The 16565-nt window shown below is 38.1% G+C and overlaps 1 protein-coding gene across 4 annotated transcripts in view; it reads right to left on the bottom strand.

Annotated features, from left to right (window-relative positions):
* The window catches only part of DYNC1I1 (dynein cytoplasmic 1 intermediate chain 1), a 279310-nt gene extending 264704 nt beyond the window's left edge, over nucleotides 1-14606 (bottom strand). For 2 of the 4 annotated variants that reach the window (XM_021689493.2, XM_021689495.2), the window contains exons 1-3: nucleotides 14499-14606; nucleotides 7329-7443; nucleotides 4466-4607 (exon numbers count right to left, since the gene is read on the bottom strand). In XM_021689493.2, coding sequence (XP_021545168.1) covers nucleotides 4466-4607; nucleotides 7329-7443; nucleotides 14499-14606 — 365 coding nt within the window. The remainder of the gene's footprint in view (nucleotides 1-4465; nucleotides 4608-7328; nucleotides 7444-14498) is intronic. The other 2 variants (XM_021689496.2, XM_021689497.2) reach the window with 1 other exon arrangement.
* Between the last annotated feature and the right edge of the window lie 1959 nt (nucleotides 14607-16565).

Here is a 16565-nt window from a genome sequence, read left to right as displayed (position 1 = left end):
CCTCATCCCCCATGCTCCTTCTCACCACAGACAAACATCAGTAACCTCCGCTTCTGACTATTTTGTTAAAGATGTTACGGGATGGGTGCTCCTATTGTAATGGTAGATTGTACAATATGTTATCAAATTAACACATGCTTTATTTTTTAAATCATTTTGAAAATTTTCTTCCTTGAATCAGGTTTGGGACAGGGTGTTGCCTCCACACTGGTGGCCTGGAGAACTTTATGTGGTCAACACACTTTCCCAGAATTGTGCAGGCTGGTACAGCCTCCAATTTAGCTTTATCACTGAGAAGCCTAAGGCATCTTGGCTAAACATGGGAAGGGCCCTAGTGCAAAGCCCTCGGTGAGCCATTCATGGGAATGAGAAGAATAAATGTGGGCAAATGATTATTATCACCTAGATAATCGTTTCTGGTGGAATATATGAAGGTTAGGCATTAAGAGTTGGGCAACCCAGAAAGTGGTCTCCAGGGACACAGACCACAATCTGTCCTTGGCCTTGTCATGTTCAACATTTTCACATAATTACTTGAAGATAGAGCATTATCAAACTTGAAAATGACACCAGCATATTTTAGGAGAGAATCTAAAGAAGATCTCTTTCCATTGGAAAAATGTGACTAATAAATTGTGAAAAAAAAAAAAAAACAATAAGAGCTAAAACTCACATATACTAATATACTCCAGACCCTTTTCTAAGTGTGTTACAGATATTAATTTATCTATCCTAATAATAATCTTTTGGGGTAAGTCATGTATATCACTTATATCAATTGTTGTCAGAGATCATGTAGGGTAGTGATATAGATTGTGAAAATTTCTATTAGTCTGTCTAGGTTAAAACCTAGCACTGTAGCTATATTCTGTGTGAACTTCAAAAATTACTCATTTTCTCTGTGCCACAGTGTCCTCATCTGTAAAAACTAGGATAATAATTGATTCATTCAACCAACATTTATCAAAAACTCACTATATGGATACAATTTCAAATATCACTTACTCCCTGACCTCAAGAAACCTGCCATTTCCTGAGGAAGAGAGACATGTATTCAACTAAACGTAAGTCATTCTTCTTTAAAGGCTAACCAGAAGTATTAAACGCTTCACTCTTGTGTATAAGAGATGTAGGCTGTTGGTCTCAGATTAGTATTTCTAATCATTTTGAGAAAAAATATTTTTATTCTTAATATTTTTAAAAGTTTTAAAATATGGGAATAGGTGTTTAAATTTCTCAAGTATCATTTAACTATATACTACAATGATCACTTTTCCTTCTTGGACCTTTTTTATATGCTGAATTACAGTAACACCTTTTCCTATACTAAAATATCCTTGAATTTTTTAATCAATCCTAATTAATCATAGCATAGTACCTTCTTAATATTGTGCTGGATTTCAGTTGCATATAGTATATTCAGGATTTTTAAATCTATGTTTATAAGTAAAACTAGGCTTTCAAATGTTTTATTAATAAAATTGATTTTTTTATATCTAATTAACTGAGCAATGATTAATTGCTTCTACCAAAATTAAGAGAAAGAGAAAAATGCCACAAATGTAAGTTGTAAATGAGAAGCAGGCGATAACAACAGAAGCAGAAATTACAAAACAAACTGTGACCCTTTAAGTTAAAATTAAATCACACTAGTATAATTGAAAAATGATTATATAGTTCTACTTTCTATTCACTTACTTTAAAACATTAACTCAACTGCTCTTAAAAATCAATAAAAGGAATTTTTGTTGTACTTGATTTTGTTAAAGCCCTGTTTTAATCTTTTTAGTGTAACAGGGTATATTAAGTGTGCCAATTTGCAAATTAACCTCCCACGGGGGTCGCATAGGAAATGTTTGCCTATTCTGGCTCTGTAAAGAAAATTTCACTTTTGGTTTGAGATTCTAGCACATGGATGACAGAATGTATGTGCACCTTTTTGTAGGACCAGATGTGTTCACTTGATTTCTGAGTTATCTTCTGAAAGATTTTCCACTCTTCAAAGAGCCCAAATTCCACACACATTGGCAAATTTGTGACTACGGAACTGTACTCTCAGGATTTACCAAGCTCTTTTCCCAGTCTCATGGTTTATGAAGTGTTAAAGTTAATAGTAATTGTTTTCAAAGATGTTTCTTCTACAGAAAAAGATATTTCAAGTGGAATTTTAAAAGCTGAAGTATAATGTTCTTCTGAAATTTAACTCTCATATCTATTTATGGAAGCAAAAACATAAATTTACATGGCATTTTCCTTAGTCCAAAATGAGAGCAAGATTTACTTAGCTATTCCTAATGTCTTCTCCTGAGGCAACTTGGTGCTCAGTTTTTCTGAGAATCATTAATTCTCCAATACCATTTTTCTTGCATTCCTATGAAACGTGTGCTCAACAAGGGATTTAGTCATTGCCTTCCTGTTGCCCTTGCCAGAACATTCCTATCGAGAATTGAAGTTCGTTGGAATTTGTGATTCACCTCTTCCAAAGTGATTCATTAAGTTAAAAAAAAATCATATAAGTGGGCAAAGAAATGAAGAGTGATGTTCTGGAGAAGAAATATTTGCTGCTGTCCCCAGAGAGCTAACAGCAGAGGTCAGCTTTCTCTAGAAAGTTTTCAAAAGGGCTCATCAACTGTGAAGTCAGTAATAGAATTTAATGCTGCCAACTGCACCCCTTGAAGCGAAGCATTCATGACACAACACCATTGTTGTATAGAAACAGGCAAATATATTACCTTAATGATAGGCCAGTGGACCCCCTACGGAATGCAATTATATTGTGTCAGCTCTTGTACAAATGTTAGATCTTACATAACCGTGTTGTTACTTTTTTTCCTCCCCTCGAAGACCTTTTGATGTGTTCAAAGCAAAAGATGAGAGAAGACGTGGGCTGCCCCCAAATCAGAAAGGCAATTTGCTAAAATAAACCAGCCTGGTGCCCACAAAAACCTCTACTTCCATTCTTCCTACATTGAAAGCAGCATCCACTGGTTTCCAAATGCCCTATTAAAAGAAAATACTCAATTCTGAAACACGCCAACATGAGTGAGACAATTCCAGTCTTACTTACATGTTGGTTTCAGAAAGAAAAAAAGAAACACACCGACACACACACACATACACACACACCACTAACACCCTACAGCTCAGGCTAATACTATTCTGATTTCCGTCTTTTTCTCTACCAAAATTTCCTAGGCCTATATGGACACAAGGTACTTTCAAAAGATAATGCTTATGATGATAATATGTTAAATGGAAAAAGACAAATGCAAAATTTGATACCTCTCATCCAGTAACATACATAGTAACAAGAAATGTACACAGGTGCACAAGGATTGAAAGGTATATAGACAAGGCAAAGGCTGATTTGTTAGAACAGTAGTATAGTGGATGACTGTTTCTTCTTTCATTTGAAGTTTTAGTATTTTATGATTTATTTTTTAATTAAGAGTCAAAGACAGAGGTCACAAATTGCCAGCCCACAGGCGAAATCTGGCCCACAGCTACTTTAACAAAGCCATTAACATTTAACATTCAGGAGGCTGTTGCATAAATACTTGAGTTTTTAGCTTCTCAAGAAAAACTGAAAGGTGTGGAAAAATTGGGTCCATATTCCCACATGAGCTCAACCAGCCTGAGCTGTGAGGAGACCATCTGGCCTTTATAGAAGGGTGCTTCCAAACCAGTTGCCACAGGATCCCACACCCCGCTCATTTATATCACCTGCCTATGTACACCAGCATGTGGGAATCCTACCAAAGGCGACCGGATTAAGGAAGTTACCGTGACTCTATGCATATTAATGAGACTTCTCTTTTCCCTCTTCACATCTTTACCTTTTGGATACCCCTTCAGTGGTCAAATTAGAAAATGTCTATATATCCACTTTCAGAAGTTTCATAATCCTTTGAGTATAGTGTAATAAAAATTTGGCAGTTGACTCACAAAACAAAACAGTCAACCCTGATGATCATAAAAATTAGTAATGATAATAAAAACACTTTGGGGACCAAGTTCTCAAATTAGTCAACTCTATTAAGCCAATAAACAACATGCTTAAAAAATTAAATTTAGGGTTAGAACATCTCAGTGCTCTCTTCACAAAAATTCCCATGGAAACCAAAACCAAAGTAGAATAATGAGAAGCTGGATATATATTCCATTTGCCTTTGGTCCTTCTCTTTTTTTTTAAGCCAAAGCTAATGGATGTGTTTCTGTTTGTCAAACAAGACACATGGTGTTCAATTAGCACAAGGAAGCATAGAAGTTTATCATTTCTAGTTCAAAATAATTTCTATGCCACTAAAATAGCAAGCCACCATCAACTTAAACATAAACTGGCTGAGTATACCTGCAGATGCATGGACACTTAACAGCGCACCACAGAGTGGCAATGGTTTCTTAGGTCTCTGTTTTCTAATATTATTGACATCCACTGTGGCCTTTGTAAAGGGACATTTCTTACCTTGTTAGTGGTCCCAGGTCTCCTGAGTCTTGGCTTCCAGCTTCACTAGGAGTGCTCACTGATTTCGAGGAGGGAGACATAGGGGTTGGGACTAAATAATGAAAATAACAGGTATCCCATGTTAAAAAATGCAGCGACTGCACTGGAGAAGAGCAGTGTCAGACAGATCAAAACAAATGGGCCCAAATTAAAGTGGTTGTATGGCCAGGAGAGATTAAGATGGGATAAAGGAAAAAAAAAAAAAAAAAGGAAAGAAAAGGAAGAAAGTCAAGTGAATTTTTCATATTTTAGAAATTAAAATTTGAAATGAATTTAGACAAAATTATCTTAGGGATTCTAAGGCCATGTCCATCTTAACAAAGTGAAATGGAGAATCAAAACAGCTATCCAGATATTTCAAGTTAAATATCTCTCTAGGGTGAACTATCTGGACAATTCCAATTCTCCACTTGATTTTGTTAGCATAGATGTGACCTATTAAAAAATAAAATGGGTGTCTATAAAACCTTGAAAGATTATGAAATAAGTAATTCTGAGTAATTTTAAATGGCCAAGGAGAGTCAGTCAAGGCTGTTGTATGTCTGCTTTGGAGGGTAATCCATTCTCCATGGAATACAAACTGCACTGTCTCTGAGAGACTAAGTGACAAATACAGAAAGGCTAAATGGTGAACCTAGTAATTTAAAAATCTCTTTGAAACAAAGGAAAATGCCAGCCTGCTTTACTTTTACATTTAATTAATAGTTTCATCCCATTGTATTGTTTACTGGGTTTGGAACTTGTTTTCCTTTGCCTCCGGCAGCCCTGGAAGGCACAGGCTCTGGCACTTAAGTAAACTGCCTTTCCAAAGACAGGAGAGGGAAGCTCAAAGAGGGAGGTGAGGGCAAGCTGACCATGTGAGAGCAAGGATAATAAAAGAAAAAAGCTAAAGGAAATGCAAATGTATTTTCCTTTTCTCTACCCTTCAGGTACAAGCCAAATGTCCTTCAGATAGAAGCTGTACCGAATAGCCAAGATGGCTTCAGTCCAGATGAATTCAATGGGTTCTCAGTATCACACATGCCAAAGAAGCCATATGGGCGGAGAGGAACTTCAATACATAACTGTGGACTCTCATTTGGTTTCAATCATGTACAATTTCCTTTTATTTAATAGAGTAAAGGGTTTAACTATTTTGTCCAAATCCTAGAACACAATGGCGGATCTGTCAAGAAACTAGGAATTTCATGTGGTCCCACAATTAATTCACTGATTACCTGCTGCAGGAAGTCAGAGGGTAAGTTGGAGAGATGGATGAAAATTGAAAATGGGCTCTACTCTGGCCAGGTGCCCTGGCAAGAATGCAGGGGTAGCTCAGAATTTGGTCATGGTGGTCATGGTTCAGAGATATGTAACTGTTTCGTTCTGAAAGTTTAATTGCTGGCTTTATGTAGAAGAGAGGAAAACAGAACATACTACTCTGGTGTTTGACCAGTGTTCACACTGCAACAGAATTTCAAAGGCTATTTTGAGGCAAAACTATAATGGATTATTGCAAAGTGTCTAAGTTATGCCACAGGTCAACTAAGTATTAAAAAGTCTATCAGCTCCTCTAAGAAGGTCCATCAGTCAAATATCCCACAGGTTACATCTTCCACACCATAAAGAAGCTAAACAGATTAATCAACATCCTATAGGGGCTTCTTCTATCATTGTGAGACATATGATTTTACCTAATACAAACTGAGGTTTAGTATAAAATGCTTTTTTATGGTGGTTTAGGGGTGTGTGTGTATATATTAAATTATATCCAGCAATACTTAATAATTCATAGGTTTATTATATATTAATAAAATACTTGTCATTTTGTCATACATGGGATAACTTTTATTCTTAGTTTAAGTAACTATGGAAATAAATGAAAATTTATTTTAATATAAAAGCCAATGATGGGATTCGAAGAAAACAAACCATTTTGAAATGGAGACCTGATACTGCATTGTTTTATATGCATTATTTTTAAAGCTTCTTTCCTTCTTTCTTTCTTTCTTTTTTTTTTTTTTTTTTTTTTTTTTTACTATATTGGGTATCGTGTAGTTTTACAGACACCCTAGGATTACCCTGAAATGTATGGAAAGCAAATGGAGAAAGAAAAATAAAATAAATTATCACATGAGAGATATATAGGTAAGTGACAGAATAAACACATGTAGAGGTTTACCTCTAACACAAATGAAACAAATAGTTCAATATCCAAACCCTAGTGACAAAATGAGATCATGGACAATTAACTACGAATGAATGAGCTGCTGGAGGAGGGGTATTGTAGTGAGAATGCCAATTAGCAGTGAAACCAAGTTCTACAATAGAGTCAAATAAATTTAAACTTGTTAAGTAGCTGCTAATCTGTCACTATTTTCAGTTTTCCTTCACATTTCCCACTGAGCTTTCTATTTTTATCATGGCATCACTCTATGCCTGTGGTGGTTATGAAATTCATAACCAGATTCACAGTATTTAGGTTGGCAGAGAGACGTTGGGATTCAGTCATGAAAATGAAGAACAATTTAAGGAAAAAAACTCCAAGATTTCTTGTATTTACCATGTGGCAACTCATCTAACAAGTACAAAATAATCTACTAGTCCACAGTAGATAAGGTTGACCATATAATCAGTCAATAAGCAGCAAATTGCTACCAGCTCTACAAACTGTCTCCCCATCTCCTTCCAGCCCCCTCAAATCAAAAAATAAATACATCTGAACCATAAGCCACAGAATTTCCTTAAAAATAAAAATAAAAGTGACATAAAAGAATAGTAAACGCTGGACATGGTATATCCCATGCAAGACAAATTTAAGAAAACAGTAACACTGTTTAAGTACCTAGAGGGGGCTCCGGCGATATACCAATGCTTTGCAAAAGAGCCTCTGTCTCTCTGCGTTTGCGATCCAGGTCAGAGTCGTCCTGAACAGGCTCTTTCTTTTGCTGCATATCAGCCTAAAAACAGTAGATGCCAGAAAGAAAAATTAGCAGAACTAAATGTACGCCTTTCCCGGCTCAAACTGAAAATGGTAAATGCATGTGTGAAGACCAAACAAAAGCCCTAAATAGACATAATCATGTGTATGAAGGATGAAAAAACACTGTAACCCCTCCATTTAATAATTGCTAACCTGGTAATTTCTTTTGGTTGGAGGTTTTTTTTTTTTTTCCCCTGCCTCTGTCACATGGTATGAAAGCTTCTCTCACCTGGTTTTAAAAGAAATCATCAGGGCTAAATATTTCTGACTGGGATGTGGATTTTTAAGAAAATTCTCTTTGTGGGCACCTGGGTGGCTCAGTTGGTTGGGCGACTGCCTTCGGCTCAGGTCATGGCCCTGGAGTCCCGGGATCAAGTCCCGCATCGGGCTCCCTGCTCGGCAGGGAGTCTGCTTCTCCCTCTGACCCTCCTCCCTCTCATGCTCTCTGTCTCTCATTCTCTCTGTCTCAAATAAATAAATAAAATCTTAAAAAAAAAAATTCTCTTTGTTTTTTTTTCAACATCGTTGTCCCTTCTGGGAAGACATACTATCAGTTCTTGATGAGTGTATATTTGTAATATTCACACCCCATGTTAGAATTACGCAAAGAATTATTGGGATCTGGCTAAAAAATAAAATTAGTTATGAAATCTGTAACTGTAAAATATACTCTTTGTATCAGCAATCTAAGTTTGCCATGGTTTAAAATAAATCAGGCTATAATGTTTATTAAGGCATGTGAGCAATATTGATATGTGTTACTGAAGTCCCAGTTTCACAGGTTTCCATTAAACATATTAACTCAAAGGAGAAAATTATCATTTAGAAAAATATAGAACAAAAAATCATTTAGAAGAAGTTTCTTTCCCAAATCCTGTCAAAAAACAAAACAAACAAACAACAAAAAAAACCAAACACCTCCTGTGTAAGCTTCTCATGGACAGATCCTATGCCTCATTTGTGGTTTTTACAGAATAGTGATGTCAAAATACAAGCTAAAGAATGTCAGTGGTGGGAGTCTGGGCTCATTAAACATTCAGGTCTCTTTTCTTTTTCCTAACACAGTTAACTACTTAAGACAAGGCATTTGTCCCACATCTGAAACATGGTAACATCGTATTTGATGTGCGGCTACCTCGGGACAAAGCTGTGTGAGTTTACAAAAGTGAAGCTGTCTTAAAGCTTATCAAAAACCTATAATCCAGTTACCAGACACACCTTCCTCCCCAAGTTAGATATCCTAACAGGTATATTATCTGCTTCAAGGGTGCAGAGTACATTTCAAAGCACCAAAGCGTAATTTACGTTGTGGCATCTAAAGTAGAAAAAGTTCATGGAACTTTTGCTTTATTCCCAGATGATAACCTACACACTAATCATAAGCAAAATGCATCTTTGCACGTAGTGCTGGGCTTGACACTTCCGTTATTATTCGACTCAGGCTTAGAACACTCTCATATTTTTGAAGTCTATCTGCCATTAGAGGGGAAAACTGCCATTATGGGAGCTGATGAGTGTGAATGAGAGCACTAGAGGATTTCAGGCATATCTCACGGAACCCAAAATTCTGGAATGGCAGTTTCATCTCTGTCTGTGAAGATGGCAAAGTTCACATTGTTTTCCAATGTTAACATTTAAACTACTGAAGCAAGTTCCAAAGTGTATGCGTACAACAGAGGCTAAGACAGAACTACGATGAGGAAAAGGACCTTGCAGGGTGAGGATCTAAATCAATATTCACAGATCACAGAGTTGAAAGAAGGATGGAGGAAATCCAAGGAAAGGGAATTACCATCGAAGCTACTGAAATATAAATGGAAAAACTAAGATAAGCAAAATCCGTCTTAGGAAGCCAGTAAGAAACAAGATGGTTTCACAGTGAAGAGTTTAGCCCTAACTGGACTCCCAGCTTTACCGAGGGCAGATACGTGTTCTATTCTGCTCAACACTATATCCTCATATCTAGATCCCAGCCTGACACGTTAGATGCTCAATATAAAAAAACGTATTGAATAAATGAACTAATATCTGTCTTAGGTCATTGTTATTCTATGACTATGGAATTTCAGAATTATACATCCTTCAGGCCAATTTCTACCAACTGCACACCAGTCAGCAAGCCCCTTTACAGCACCACTGTTAGAGGGAGTCCTCTAAACTTCCAGTCACCCAGTGCTCATAACAAAGCCATTTCTATATCCTAGCAACAAAAAGATTCGTAACCTTGCCTCATTCTTTCAACAAAAATGTAGTAAAGGACAATAGAGTGCCAGGGGTAATGAAACTGAGAGGTTCTAATGGAGCTTAAACAGAGCAAATAGAATAAGATTTGCCTTGTCCTTTCCTTTCCAATAAACATAGGACATATTATCTCTAACTTTCTGTCATGTATAACCTAGGCAGAGAAGCACAGAATTTTTTTTTAATGTATTCTAACTAATCATTAAGCACTCAAACACACAAGGGTAATTCACACGTCAACATGCATAACCATGTTGCATACGCTGCAGTAACAGTACATCTGAACTCCACCTCCAAAATTTCACTCCTTTTCTTATAACGTACCTCTACAACTCATTCTCTACCTTCCACCTTCCTTAATTCTTAAGGGAAGAGGCACTATAATGACAAATATGAATAAGATTAAGTGTCTACCTAGATGTAACAGAAGCTTAAGCAAGCTATCAGCACTCAAAGATGACCATGAAAAATGCAAAATTAGGTAACTGGGGCTTACTGGAAATTAGGGCAATTCCTATCTGTTACCAATTAGCACCTTAAACTAAATAAAGTGTTACTTTATCCAAGGCAGTTAGCTATACCAAGTGCGCTAGTCATGAAAGTTTTGATTTTCCCCATGTAATTACTACAGAATCCTAATCTATTTTAAAGACCCAACAGGAGTGGTTTTGCAGTGCTAGCAATTAAAAAATATGCTAGGTGTCTTTCCCAGCAAATGATATTTCTTTTTGTGAAGAGTAATCACAGCTGAGACCCAGAGAGGAAAATCAAAGAAAGAAAATTTGTCAGCTGAGAATTGTCAGTCAGTTTTTCAAAGACAGCTCCATAGTTATTAGAGGAACAAGGAAGGATAGGCCAGGAAACCTCTGTCTGTCCTACCTTACAGCAATTCAGCAGAAGGGCAAGGACAGGACGAAACTTCAGGGTGGCCCCATTAAGCACACCTCATTGCATTAAAGCCAATTTTTCCTGAAACTGACTCTGAATCTTAAATTGTAGCCACTATATTTATTTTAAAATCAGATTTCATCCATAATACCACAACCAAGAAAGCAGTTGACATCCAAAGAAGCAGAGAGTGGTAATTTTATACATGTACAGTTTTCTAGATTCTGTGGAGATAATCAACCTGGTGGTCCTAATTCACACCAGTTTTCACTCATGGTAAAAACAGTCACTCAGATTAGCATTAAAGAGCATTTTGGTCCCTTTCTATTCTAAATTTGCTTTATTTAAATTACAAGCCTAAATAGAGTTAAAAGTCAAACCTGTAAGATTAAGGCTATTTCTAACTCTCTACAAACACCACAAAAACTAGAAAATCTTAAACTCAGGAGTCAGTGACAGTTGACTGGAGCATCCCATAGACTCGAGATCAGAATTTCCAAGGATATCTGCAGGAAAGAATTCCAGATGTTTGGAAAGGGTGTCTGTGAGCAGCATCCCAGACTAGTGATAACTAGTTTGTGTGTTCATTCATGCACTCACCCTATAATCCTTTATTGAAGTCCTACTACGTGGCCCAATCTGTGCTAGACATTGACTCGATGAAAAACACCAGCCCTGTTCTCAAAAGCCTGCACTCTATTGGGAGAGAAAGACAAGGGAAGATGCAAATATAATGCTCTGTGCTAAATGGTTTGATAAGGTCAAGGATAGGGGCAGTATTAACTAGTCATGGATGGGGGGCGGGGGGGTTAACAGAGAAGGCTTTCTGGAGGAAGTGACATTTGAGGTGAGAACGTTAAGACATGTAGTTAACAGCCAGGTGAAGGACAACAGGGAGAAGCAGGAGAATGGTACAAGCAGAGGAGAATATTCACAAACTCTCTGTCAAGAGAGAGTATGGCCCATAGGTGATATGTACATAGCTGAGACTGGCCGGAATGTGGATTTAGGGAGAAAGGAGGTGGGGGAGGAAAGAGAATGCTGTCATGTCTGTCCAGGATCTGATGACCACTACAAGCTGGAGAAGGGGTAATAAAAGAATGACCCCAGGGGGCGCCTGGGTGGCTCAGTCGTTAAGCGTCTGCCTTTGGCTCAGGTCGTGATCCGAGGGTCCTGGGATCGAGCCCCACACATCGGGCTCTCTGCTCGGCGGCAAGCCTGCTTCTCCCTCTCCCACTCCCCCTGCTTGTGTTCCCTCTCTTGCTGTGTCTCTCTCTGTCGAATGAATGAATAAAATCTTAAAAAAAAAAAAAAAAAAAAAAAATGCCCCAGGGCTTCTGTTTGGGACCATGGGGGGGAAGAGGGGATCCTTGCTGAGCCTGAAGGGGGCTACTTCTAAGACTTAGACTTCTGGGGCCCAGTCTTTTCATTTGGGGGAAAAAAAAAGATCAGAATAAATTACTTCCAGGTTTCTTGCAGCTACAAAATGCTCTAATTCCAGGAAAATAGAAGCCTTGAATTACAAGACCCTTCCAATAATGGGGCATTTTTGGGAAGACGGCCTCGTCAGCAGGGTCCTGATAAATGTAGCTGCAAACTATATGGGCGGCATTCTCCTACTCTGGTAGCCAATCTCAGGAGTGGAAGAATGGCCGTTTCTTACTGACCAGTTCCTCTGTGCCTTCCACTGCTCTCCAGTATCTCCTTATATCCTCACAGAACTCTTTGAGGTAGGCACTGATCTCTTCTCCATTTTCCACAAGGGAGAACAGGGTCAGAAAGGTCCCATACTCCCTCAAGGCCATTCTGTGAAGGGCAGAGCCAGGTTTCCCAGGTGCATTCAACTCAAAAGCCTCTGTGCATAACCACTGAGCTTTACTGCCTCTGTCTCACAGCACTGTCTGCTCAGACAAACCAAGTCATCAGAGTCTACAAAAGGTACTTTGACTGAAGGAAAGATCTGTTGCAGGGGGAAATAGGTTGCTGAGGGACAGGACAGGCTTTAAAGATGGTATAGTCCAGTGAAGCCCGAAGTCTGGCCCCATTGGGATCTTCTGAATTAAAAACTTTGGGATGGAAAAGGAGGGCTCTGAATTGCCATAGGAGTCCCTGGAGCAAGGTCAGGACATCACAGGCTTCAACCTGCGGAAATGAGGAGACTAAGACTATGTGACTTTAATTCCAGACCCAGGAATATGTAGAGTTCAGGTGTAACACGCTCCCCACCCCCTGCCACTGCCTGTCTCCCAGGGCTCCGTCTGTTGTGTAACAAACCGAGTCTCCATCAGACAAAGCTGCCTGGTACAGAAACAAAAAGGGTGGCCTGTTTCGATCAGTCTTGTTTGCCTGTAATTTCCCCCCAAATGTGTAAAATGACAAAGATGAAGCAGACAGCATAATTTGGAACCAGATTTCCCATACCACATCACATTTTGTAGTAATTCTATGAAATTCAAGTTGGATATTAGAATGTCAGTTTAAAAGGAAACTAGTTATTAGTAAAGGATAACAGGTGCTTTAAAACTATGGTAAGCGTTGACATTTGAAGGAAAGGAAGCATAATAACCTAATGCTTTTTTTGGCTTTGCATGGAAATGAATAGCCATTCCTTGTCAATTCTCACCTCTGCTTCACTCAAAGACTGCATATATAGCAGCAAAGATCTCCAAGAGAAAAACATTATGCGCACTGTCAAGGACAAAATAAACCAGGGCATCAATCAAAGTGTAATGGAACAGAGAGATGCGAGATGCCAGAAGGCTAAAATGTAACTGCAATTATGTTTTACTTTGTTGGAAAATAATTGTTATAAATCTGTTACCTTGGTCTCCCAGCCTTATTTTATGAAACAACACTTATTTAGATTGGAAGGCATCAAAACACATTTTCTTTTTCCTAACAGAAAAACTCTGAGTATGGAAGCAGCTCTGGTTTCTAGACACACAAGGGTATCACACTATATAAAGTTGCCTTCTCAGAAAGCTATTCAAAACTACCTTTGGCATCTGGTTCTTTTGTCCAAGACGTGGGCTATTTCTCCATGACCACGACAAATTGGAGAATTAAAAATAAATTATCCGTTGGATCAAGATAGTAGAAGAAAACATGATTTGCCAGCAACACACGGAACTGGGAAGGGAGCCCCGGATTCTGGGTGTGACAGACAGAAAAGCTACATTTCACCTCTGGGTTTCTGCTGCTTTGTTGGCATAAAGAAGGGTTTCAGTGGAAGGTCTCTGAAATCTATTCGAGCCTTAATGTGTCATAATTCTATGTCCATGGAGCAGAGTCTACTCCTATGCTATCTACCCTCTCGCCAAGGGAGGGAAATGCAGCTTTCCTTCTGTCAGACCTACAATCCTTGTTTTACCCTGAAAAACACATACCCCTTAAGAAACCATGGAAATCCACTGGCATCATTTTTCTATTTTTCTCCTAAAATGTTCTGCCTGGTAGTTTTTAAAAATTTTTTTCTTAAAACTAACACACATTAAACACTAAGTAGAGCCTGGTTACTACTAAGTGCTTTACAAGATTAACTCTTTTAATTCTCCCAAAACAACCCCACAAAAAATATATTACTATTCCCATTTTAGCATAGGAAACCGAGATACAGAAAGGTTAAGAAATATCTAACAATAGAGATTTCACAGACCACTTTCAGGGTTCTATGCAAGTCTGGGGTGAATCTGGGGCTTGGGGACCTCTGGACCATGGGTGGTGCTTGACTAGCACATAGCAGGTGACAATGACCTTAGGAGTCTGAGTATGTAGATATCCACTCATTTTATTCAGAAATCATAGAAGGATTCTTCTAGAGCATCCTCTTTATCCATTTGGCCAGCCCCTCAGAATCAAGTGATTTTCTTTGTTCCCTGGAACACCCCAATACCCAGTATTTACCTCTTTCTTTTTCCTCTCCTCTTCTTTCCGTTTCTTCTCTTCTCTTATCTGTGCTAAGCGCTGTTTTTTGCGCTCTAGCTCAGCTTTTAAGTCACTTTTGTCAGACATGTTGGTTTCCTTGGAGGAAAAGAAAAAAAAATGTGAATACATAAAAATAAATTTTCTGTATTATCACTGCAAAAAAATCATTCAAAAGCTTGAAAATGTGACTTTTTTACCATAACAGGTTGTATTACTTAGCCCATGTTGAAGAATCAAAGAAACAAATTAAGTTAGGTCTGGTCTCACACTACATAAATACTTACCTTTTTATGTATTCATAAATATTTGAAGCAATACAATGGTATAGTCTCTGCTGGTGGGAAGGATTATAGCAACTTCAGAATAAGCAAGACATTTTCTGTGCAAGTTTCTTAACAAATAAATAAACAAAAAAGAGAGAATCAAAAAAGAACCTTCACCAGGACTTTCAATTTAGACGATAATGGACCAATTCATCCCCACACTAAGAAAAGAAAATAGGTTGTCATAAACCCTTAGAGATGTGCCCCATTCAAATATCTATGGATTCACTAACCACGTCTCCACTGAGCCTGGGCACAGAGATTTCATTTTGCCTAACATTATATGCATCAGGGAAGACAGCCACTAAAGACCTAACATGTTAATCTTTTTCTGTAAAACTCCTCCCGAACTGTCACAATTAATTTCATCTCCAGGACAATCCTCTTTCTATAAAAGTTTCATTTGCATACTGAATGTGATTGTGCTTTATCCTGGCACTTTCCCTGTCCCGAAGATGTTTGTGAACCCATGAAAGAGTAGATAACACCACGGCAAGTTCTTGGGGGAAATTTATCTGAATGAAATTTAATTTTAACATTAATGGGGATGGTGAGGCTGGTAGTGAGGATACCAGAAATATTTGCAAGTAAAATGAGTTTGGAAAAGACTCACCAAATTACCAATGATTATATTTGTCTTTTTTGTGCTCTCAGTTGGAAACTAAGAAAATGGAAACACCGAGAAATGAAGAAACCCCCTCTGACCCAAATTCCTAAAGTAAAGTAACAAAACAAAACACAAAAACATCCGTCAATGTCATGAGTATTCATTTCCATATTATTTATATGCAGCTGTGATGAATATATAATGAATCCCTACGTAGATAACAGAGCACTGAAAGGCAAAAAAGAACCAAAGAACACAAAACAATGAAAAATCCTTCAAACTTCCTGTCACTGCCTTTACAAGGTAATCAAGAACCTACAGTCACCCTAAGACATACTTCCCAATGAATACACACAGTTGGGAAATGTTCTGTGCTGACCTCTATACATATTCTTGCTCGTGGTGTGATGGCAAAGACTTATGAAATAATAACAGTAGTAATCATAATAATCAATCTTTGTAATCAATTCATGATCACACCCTATCTTCATTTTTCAACAAAAATTGTTGGATAATTAATGCGTGCTCGGCACTCTATAAGGTTTCAGAGTACAAAAGATGAGCAAAACCAGATTCTCTCCTTCAAGGAGTACATAACTCAACTTTGTAGGCATGTGGTGCAGCTGGAGATGTTCTCCACGATATTGGCTTATTGATTCCTAAGTGCTAGGCATTTTTATCACATTTAATCATAACAATCCAAGGAGACCAGTATTTTGATTAATGCCTTGTTTGCAATTCGGATAATGGAGGCTCAGCAAGATGTAAGGCAGCACAGTCAATCCACGGCCGAAACAAAACTCAAGCATGTCCATGCTCTGAATTGCTACACTCTGCTGACCCCAATGTACAAGTTTAGGCAGAATGCAGAGCAAAAGAGTAATTAAGATCTATCAGAATGAGCAAGGGTATACTTTGAGGAGGAGGTAGAATGTGAGCTGGATATCACGGGAGGTCAGGACCTAGCAAAGAAGGGAAGATACAGATATGCCAAGACCTATAGAATGGGAACCAGCAGGCTAAGAGATGTGGATGAATCCAAGCCAAGAAATATAAACTTTAGTTTGTAAGAATGGATATATGGGGGCAACAGGGGGAGCCTTGGGAAAACAGAAA

The sequence above is a fragment of the Neomonachus schauinslandi genome, chromosome 12 (genome assembly GCF_002201575.2).
Source record: "Neomonachus schauinslandi chromosome 12, ASM220157v2, whole genome shotgun sequence".
In the NCBI taxonomy this organism is placed as follows: domain Eukaryota; kingdom Metazoa; phylum Chordata; class Mammalia; order Carnivora; family Phocidae; genus Neomonachus; species Neomonachus schauinslandi.
Note: the sequence above shows the minus strand (reverse complement) of the source record. Positions and strands in the feature narration are given on the sequence as shown.